At 38.9% G+C, this 9,102-nt stretch overlaps 1 protein-coding gene across 1 annotated transcript in view; it reads right to left on the bottom strand.

Annotated features, from left to right (window-relative positions):
• Positions 1–2,875: 2,875 nt before the first annotated feature.
• The window catches only part of LVRN (laeverin), a 32,245-nt gene continuing 26,018 nt past the window's right edge, over positions 2,876–9,102 (bottom strand). The window contains exons 17-20 of the mRNA XM_031064727.1: positions 6,424–6,594; positions 4,779–4,919; positions 3,789–3,864; positions 2,876–3,112 (exon numbers count right to left, since the gene is read on the bottom strand). Coding sequence (XP_030920587.1) covers positions 2,966–3,112; positions 3,789–3,864; positions 4,779–4,919; positions 6,424–6,594 — 535 coding nt within the window. The 3' untranslated portion in view covers positions 2,876–2,965. The remainder of the gene's footprint in view (positions 3,113–3,788; positions 3,865–4,778; positions 4,920–6,423; positions 6,595–9,102) is intronic.

Raw genomic sequence — 9,102 nt, 5'->3', positions numbered from 1 at the left:
TTTAGCCCATATCCCCTTTCACTACCCTATACTCACTCTTCTGGGACTTCCAGCAACCCTGAAAGAAGCCACAGGCTGCTCCACCCATCTCATCAATGTGCCATCAGTGCAGCCAGATGGCATGGGGTTTGTGCCAGGCCCCACAACCAGCTGCCTTCTCCTCACTTGCCTGGGAGGTTTCTTGAGGTGCCAGGAGGGAAAGGGGGCACAGCCACCAGTGGGGAAGCAAGATATCTGTGCCAGGAGGTGCAGAGGAGAAGTTGGCTGGTGCTCTTGAACCTTGGCTTAAGCAACTCTGAAGTCTCCCTCTCCACTGGGCTTGGTGTGCATTCTTGCCAGCTCACGAGTCTGCTGCCCTGTCACACATACATACAGTATGGGCAGGGTAAGTGTAGCTTTGTGACTTCCTCACTCTCAAGGCAGAGAGCAGGACTTAAAACAAAAAGCTGGTCTTTTCACATCATGTCTACTTTTTTCCCCCACTCAGGGCCTACTGAATGCATCCTATCTATCAATGACACACAGCTATTTTTATTGGAAATTGCCCCATACATGCACACCTTCACAACTACAGGCCCCATAACACCTACACAGTCTGCATAAGTACTATCAAAGTTCATTTTCTGATGTCTTCATATTAATTTCCAACAAAATTTCTTTCACCCCAATTTTCTGTTCAATAAAGCAGCTTTCCCAACTTTCCCTGGATTCATCCCATGCACCTCTTCTTCCCTGCTGTATTTCCCAGTTGTCACTCCAAACCTCTGCACTCAGCTTGTACTCAACAGCAGCAAGAGCTGCCACTGATACATGCCAGCAAGTGCAAATGTGTGGATTCTGGAAGAGTTTCAGATCTGCTCCTACTCAGGCAGCTTGCCTCGCAATCACCTTCACCATTCTGCCTCTTCCATGAAAACTGTGCTGAAATTCTGAAATATAGATTGTCACTGGGAGGGAGACTTAAGTCAGCAGCCATTATTTGAAAATATCTTCTTGTTTTAAATTCTTCTAGTAATTTTTACACATTGGTGGTTCAAATTAAAAGTTTTGTTCAGTAGGATGAAGAAAAAAGTGACAAAAGCATGAAAGACTGGTTAGAAAGGCAGTGTGGTTGCTCATAGTTGGAGAGAAATGGTTCGAACCTGCTGGGCATAGGGTGAAGTTATGGGATGTTTCTTGAGCTTTGCTTAACCCGCATGATGAGACCTACAGTGCCGGTGATTAACTACTGGAAATCACAGAAATTGCTGATGCAAAACAGCTTCAGTAGTGGCACAGGTTCCCCAGGAAAGCGGTGGACTTCCCATCCCTGCAGGTGTTCAAGGCCAGGCTGGACAGTGCTTTGAAGAACCTAGTCTGGTGGAAGATGTCCCATGCTATGACAGGGGTATTGGAACTATATCATCTTTAAGGTCCCTTACAAACCATCCTAAAGATTCTATGATAAAACCTCTGTAGTTCACCACAGCCTTGACAACTTTCCCTGCTCTCTCAGTCAAATTGAAGAAGACTTCCAAGAATACATGCATTTTTCTTTGGTATTACCCTTAACTAGATCAAATGCTAAGAGGTCAATTGTTTCCAGCACAAACTTGTATCATCCATATGGGTAATTTCCATGCAGTAAAGGGCTTCTCAAGCACTCTCAAAATAGTTTGAATTTTTCTTTGCAGCCACAGAAAGCAGAGGAAATTCAGTACAGTCATCATGGCAGCATTTTTCCTAAATGTATTTAGAGGGTACCAGTGAAAAATCCTTTGTATTAACATGTGTGGAGTTTACTCTTGTCTTTTCATAGATCAGTATTCTGATTTATTTTGTCTCCTGCATTCCCATGTAACAGTGTTTCCTGATCCATAACATGTTAACTGATCATCAGTACTGTAATTTTGTCACAATACTGTTACCCTACAAATAAATTATTTGCATGGACTGAGGATCCCATGATTTTTTTAAGCACAAGTTATTATGGTTTGCTAATTCTAATGGGCTGAATTCTGCCTGTCACCTCCAAAATGTTATGTAATCAAGGTGACTAACCTTGTATCTACAGCAAAGGAGTTGGAGTCTGTGATTCTGATGGGTCCCTTCGGACTCAGTGTATTCAGTGATTGTGTGATCAGCGAGCACCTCAGTGCAGTTAGAACAGTGATGTTCCAGAAGAGTTAGTTTAGGCTAGACTTTGCACACTGGTGCCATGGACAAAATGACCATCAAATGTCACACACGTCATCTCCAAGATAAATTTTATCCAAAATAATCCAGTTCACACACTCCAAGACCATTCTGGGGGCTGAAGCATGCTAAATAGAGATGACTAGCCGGGTCTCTTCAGAAGCATCTCCTAATCAAACACAAATGTGTGTGTGTTTGACACCTTAAATACAGATCTGCTGAGAAAAAACAAAGTTTAAATGACAAGGCATCAATTTCTTAATTAAAATTACAATTTGAGGATTCTGTAGTCCTTTCCTCCATACAAGTCTGAAGTAATTCTGAAGCTTATGTTTCACAGAACTGTTCTAAACTATTGTCCTCTTTGCAATTTAAGAACATAGAAGTGGAGACAGACAGGTTATAGACCACTGTACAAATGAAACAAAACAGAATATAAACTTTTTCAGCTTCCTTATGTTTTTTTGCCACAAATATGCAGCACATCTTTCATTTGAATATTCAGAAGAAAACCCCCAAAGTATTCAAGACTCTATCTATATGTTAGATTATTAGCAATGCATCCCTAAGACCTCATTCAGGGGCAAATTAATTTAGATATAAGATGCAAATATGTTTATACCCTCTTTTACTAAATCCTTGATTTCTTTTTGAATCATTTTATCCAGACTTTACAGTGGAAAGACAACCACAGCACTCATAAAAATGTGCTTTACGTTTAATTACAGCATATAATGAATACCAATATGATAGTGAATCACATGTAATATGCTGGAAATTGTTTTCCAAGTCAATCATCTATGTTTTTCTCTAACCAGTTGGCAATTTTGATTAGTAGTTTTCTCCTTTCAATATTTTCAAGTTTTGCAGATTCCAGTAGCATAGTGATAGCCTCTCTCTCATCCTCTTCCAAAGTAGCATTATAAAAAACCTGCAACTGAAGAAATAAACATGGGCTTAGTTCACACATAACTTCACTTGCAGCAAGCAACTGTGTGCCTGACAGATGCTTTAGACAGAACTGCACAGAAAAGGGGCAGATGACAGAGACTGAAGAGGGGGTGGGGCAAGGTTACTGATTCACACTAACGTGGGAAAGCTCCTTACATATCACGAAGGTGCCCTTTTGCTGTTCCTCTAAAAACCCTTTCAAATGCAGCCAACTTCACTGGTACTGGTGGTACCACACTGTCTAGGACTAGTTGGGTGGAAGAATCCTCTTGTGCTGCCTGTTCTACAATCACAGAACAAGAAATCTTTCTCATCAGTCTAATAGGCAAAAAACAAAGAGAGGAGTGAAGAATAGTAAATAAATATTTGGGGGAAGCAGTGATTGAACAGTGTGAGGAATTAAACAGATGTCAGTGTGACAACCTAACAGGCCAGCTGCCCAAATGCTGGTACATTTTCAGTAGCTATCACAGCAGAGGTTGTCTCTACAGACAGATTTCATAGAGGAAAATGAGACAGTTTTGATAGAATTTGTGGAGATTCTGCTTGAAACATGAAGGTTTGGAAGACATCAACATTATGGTCAGTGATTCCTTTTAAGAATCAAAACTTGTATTTACAAACCAGCCATGAAGTTGAGACTAAATGCTTCTCTGGTTTACCTCTTGGATCTGCACATCTGTTTTGACAAATCTTCCCATGGCTTTTAGTACATCATGCAATAATTCATGCCCATATCTGTAAAATTGAGATAAAGATCCTTCAAATGGCATATTGGCAAATATACTAATTTTCATCTCATTTGAAAATACTCACACTATTTAGTGATTATTTACTATGCTGCAAATACCAAGTATGCAAACTGAAGTTTGTAACTATGGCCTCTTTTCCCTCTTTTAATGAACTACCATCAATATTCAATTTAGACATTTGAGCTGCATGAAATACAATAATTACCCTTCATTTTCATTTCCTAGAAAGATCTGGTGTTTGTACTTTGGTAATGTGAATTCTTTGCATGAAACAGATAATGTCTCTGAGGCCATACAGCCAAACTGAGCTAAAAAGACTAACCAGTAATGTGTCTAACAAGCTGGTGTTCTGTTGCTGTCTTGAGGGTAGCGTACAAAAAAACACTTGCACTATTCTTTTCGTTTGAAAATAAGGGGACAATTTTCCAGCAAATTTCTCATAAATTTAGAATACAGAAAAGCTCTGTAAGGGAACAAGTTGATATGACACAAATCTGCTACAACTTGCCTTTTCTAGTGTTAGCAATAATTTAGATATGAGGATTTTACTTCAGCATTTTATACCCACAATTTACAGCATTTACACCCTCTTGTAAAATCCTAGTGGATAAACCCACTTCTAGAGTCAGGATTCCCAAGAGTACTTAAAAGTACCGAAACAGTCATGAACAGACTAATTTTTAAAGTCTTCTATGTTTGATGAGCTATTCTTTGGCATTAAACCCTGATCAGAGTTGAATCCTCTGAAAACTCTGCTCTGCATACTCAATTGAATCAATCGTTACAAATAGCCATCCCTGGAAGGAAAATCTGCACCTGAATTTCATAGCTCAAACATAAAGAGAGAGGAAGAAGCCAAAGAGCCACAGAAATTAAAGGAAACCAAAACTTGTTGCTTACCCTTGACTTAAAAGTGGCCAATTTTCCGTAACAAATTCCCAGGCTATATGGTGCCCAATATCTTTAGTCACTACATGTGAAATGATGACTGAAGTACAATTGGAAGAAAATAATGTGTCACTGAGTCCATATTGCAAGTATCTGTTAGAAAAGCGGGAAAGAAGTGAACCTTTCACTTGTGATTTAAAATGGAAATATACAGTATTGCAATCTGGAAATGAAATCCAGTTCACAAAAAATCCTATCTCAACTAATATCAGCATGTGGAAGGTTATACCAACGTTGGTGTCACCCTGAACTGTGTATTCAGCTTGGATTTTGTCCTTAACATTTGTTCTTGCACACGGACTCTTCACTTCTTAGTAAAGTGAGGGTGTAGAATATCAAATGGACATAGACGTGTTTCTTATCTTGGCACCAGAAAGACAACTGCTCCTACCAGTTGGAAAGGCAGACTGCTCTTCACCTTCAGGCAATTCACCTCATTGTGACTCAGATGGAGCCTACAGAGTATGCCAGTGAGACAGTTTTACACAAAAACAACCGGTTTATAGGGTCCCCTACAACGAGACTCAATTAGAAAATTTTTATGAGGACTAAGGCAGGATTTCAGAAGTGTCTTCTAATGATGTCAGTGGCAGTGAATGCCTGAACATCTTGAAAAGTAATTATTCTCTGTCTTGCCTCAGTGTTTTACCTTGCATGCTCCTACTTCCAAATGAACCCTTTTGGAATTATTTTCTCATAGGGTGTTGCAGGTAGCTGCTCTATGGGTAGAGTTGGGTTTGTCCCCTTTTGCAGGCCCTATGTTTAACATAATGGACATAATTGTGAGTGCCAGGGAAAGCACATCTTAACATTCTTCACCCCCAAACCACTCCCTGGATGGCATTTCAAAAAACAGATTGGTTTGTCAGCTACTGAAGCACATGGAGGAAGAAGCTCATAACAACTTCCTTATTTACCAGGGAATGGTGCTAGTCTGTTCCAAGAAAAAGGCCATAGGATGATAGGTTAAGGGGGAAATTAGTATGGGTGGTTGGGCGTCTCTTTGCAACATTTCTTATTTTATTCTCTTATTCATATTTCTTATCTTATTCTCTTATTATCTTAGTCATATTTTTCTGTCTTCCAAATGACCACCACACTGGAAGGACTAAAGCAATACTTCCACACCTTTAGACCCACGGAGTTTATGTGAATGTTTGGATGATAATTCTTTAGACCATCACTGCCAAAATTCCACCCCTTTAACAAATGCTTTAGCTACTACAAATGTGAGTGATTAGAGAATTCAACATCATTTTAGTGGCAAAGATACAAATGACAGTAAAATAAAATAAACACAGCGTTCCAAACTATGTTCTGGAAACTTTTGGACAAGATTCTATGATATATATCTTAACTTTTTGGTTGGTCCATTTGGAGTCAGGACTTAAGACCTGATGGCCCACATGTTGTATTTGCAGAAGAATTGTTTATTGCTGTTTGTCCCATTTTTCATACTTGCTCCCTAACAAAACTCTTTAAAACTTTACCAGTGGTTGACAAGACACATGTTTCTGTGGCAAGCAAACCTCTACCAGCTTTGCACAGTAAAGTATTTACTTCTACATACACAAAGATATACTTTGATCAAGGTCACCTGTAAAGTAACCATGACTCTTTGGCACAGCTCATGGCATAGAGCAGGATGTCTTCATCTTCCTCAACAGAGTTGGTATGGTTGTACATTTCCCATGCAAAATTCCATTCTTTATCACTTCCTGCTGCAACACCATAGCAGCAGACTGTTCTTCTAATTAGAAAGGGGATTCTGCAAGGTAAAATATGATTTAAAGGTACTGTACTGTTGTAGAGACAAACCCTGTTGTAAATGCGTAACTGAAACCAAATGTTTATTTACAGTTAAAAGATACACAAAAATGCAAATATAAAATATCAGTGTAAATAAGGATAGGAAATCTGTTTGCTTTATTTATGATTTAAATGTTTTAAAAGCATGCAGTTTAAAGGAAACAAAAAACCCCAATATTTTTAGAGCAATTGGACCAGAGTATTTTGTGTACATACAGTGTCAATACCACTGTTCCTCATCACAGCCTAGGAAATGGATCACACAATTAAAGAGTGGACTAATGCATATATGCATCATCCCAGACAAGCCTTTTCCAAGTTCCTTCAGTGAATGCACCCAGAAGGAAAAGCCATTTGCAGCACAGAAGGAAACAGAAGGGACATTTTTCCATGCAAAAGGCAGCCTCCTATTACTCCCTCCCCAGGGAAGAGTCCTCAACAGGGCAATGAATTTCATAACAGAAACTAACTGCAAACTTTACCAGTGTAATGCTCCATATGCAAAGGCTGAACAGGAAATTTTTTCTGTAGCAATGATGTGTCCCTAACATTAAGACATTGTAAACACTTTTCAGTGAAAGCAGTGTTCTACTATGCAGGCTATCTGAAAACAGTTTCAACTGATGGTATTTTTGACTAATACCCTACAGAAGAATGGGTCCAATTGCTATAAGCAAAACATTTGACTTCCCTATGTCATACTGTTGGTCCACTTATGATTACATTAAGCCAAGATTGTAAACCAAGGTGTAAAAAATGCCCTCCCTTTGATCAGGGGATACACTTAGAAAAACAGATAACTTTCTGGTCAGAAAAGCCATTCTTCAGGCCCAAAACTGAAAACAGCAAATTCAAATTTAAATAATTTGAGAAAAATTCCTGAGTTTCAGCAGATTGTCCTAGAGAAAATGAGGATGATACCAACAGAGTTAGTGAGTCAGAAGGAAGGATATATGACATCAGTCTTTAGAGTACAAGGTAGAGAAAAAGAAGTTTTAAGTTTTGGATACAAAAGACTAGTAGGAAAGAACAAGAGACTTGGGTGTTTTACATGACAGACATCTCTTGTTAGTGAAAAGGCAAGATGGAGGGATTTTGGTAGTTCTGTTGCAGATGTGGGGATTTCATTTTCATACTAACAGAGAGCATAGGCATATTCTATATTTACTTTAAAAATAGTTTGGATTAATTTACCGGGACATAAGTGATTTGCCACCAAGAATGACATGTAGAGTAGTTTTGTCAGTCTAAAATATTGCCCTGTGAGGAATCCTTCTCTAACAGATCTGAGTTACAGGGTTTAGTAATTTGTTTCATAATCTTTTCACAATGTTGCAGTAAGAGGTCATAGTAAGGTGACAACAGGGTAAAGCTATTGTGGCCAAAGTACAGCTATTTATTTTGCTACTGAAGCTGCTCCAGTAGTTGCAAGAAAGTGTTCATTAATAAGTGTAAAGTTGTATGTGAGTAGACAAGTTCTGTGTATCAGTTGGCTGCAACTCTGTCGTACAACATTTGAAGCTGGCTGGACAGGCAGCCTACTATGGGGTTTGCTGGCTGGTGGCATCTGTGGGGGCCCTGAAGTGGTTTATGTTGTGTAGTTCCCAGAGGGTGTCCAGTATGGTCCAAAAAGGGACTTTGGAGCCTGAGGTTATGTTAAGTGAGGGGTGTGATTTATTCATCTGGAGTAAGCTGTGTGATTTGACATTACTGAATAAACTTGTCTTTCCTAGCTGTGTGATTTGACATTACTGGCCTGCCAGGATCCCTCATTTCTGGATGTTGGGTAAGATGCAAAAAGCTGCTGGAAAGCAGGGCAGGTTATTTTACATTGCTGTTTTGGAATCAATCCAGAAATAACATGGCAATTTCTTAACTTATGCGAGTAGCAGCAGTATATGTGAACCTTTGGTAAAAAGGTAAAATGGACTGAAATACTGTCCCTCCCCCAAGGCTAGTTTCCTTCTTTCAAAAGACAAGCCAGTAACAGCATCTAAGAGAATACGTTAATTTATCAAGCTTCACTACACTCCTATAATGAAAAAAGAGTAAAACTGAGAAACTGGCTGGGGTTTACAGCTCTAGTTATTTCCATGAAACAGATAAAAATGCACTGTACTAAGTCTAGTTATGTTCTGCCCAGAACAATTTGGAAATGTTCAGCTGAAAGTTGATCACCCAGTCTGAAACAGAAATGCATTATTTGGTTCCACAGATGTGAGAATCCTTCTGGGTTCATTTTTTAATGATCATGTTTAACTTAACCAAATTCAGAGTTTCATTTTTTCCACACATAAAGCCCAGTAAGATGCATTTGAACTTTTCTCAGTGCCAAGAAGGACAGCAAAATTAATATTCTTAATCAAATTCAAAACCCAATCAGCTAATGTATTTCACAGAATTTTCAGCTATTCAGGTCAAACAAGATATGTAGTATTCCATCACCTCAAATATTATTAGTAGGGAA

The sequence above is a fragment of the Geospiza fortis genome, unplaced genomic scaffold, assembly GCF_000277835.1.
Source record: "Geospiza fortis unplaced genomic scaffold, GeoFor_1.0 scaffold962, whole genome shotgun sequence".
In the NCBI taxonomy this organism is placed as follows: domain Eukaryota; kingdom Metazoa; phylum Chordata; class Aves; order Passeriformes; family Thraupidae; genus Geospiza; species Geospiza fortis.
The sequence above is the reverse complement of the archived record's forward strand: the minus strand, read 5'-3'. Positions and strand labels throughout refer to the sequence as shown.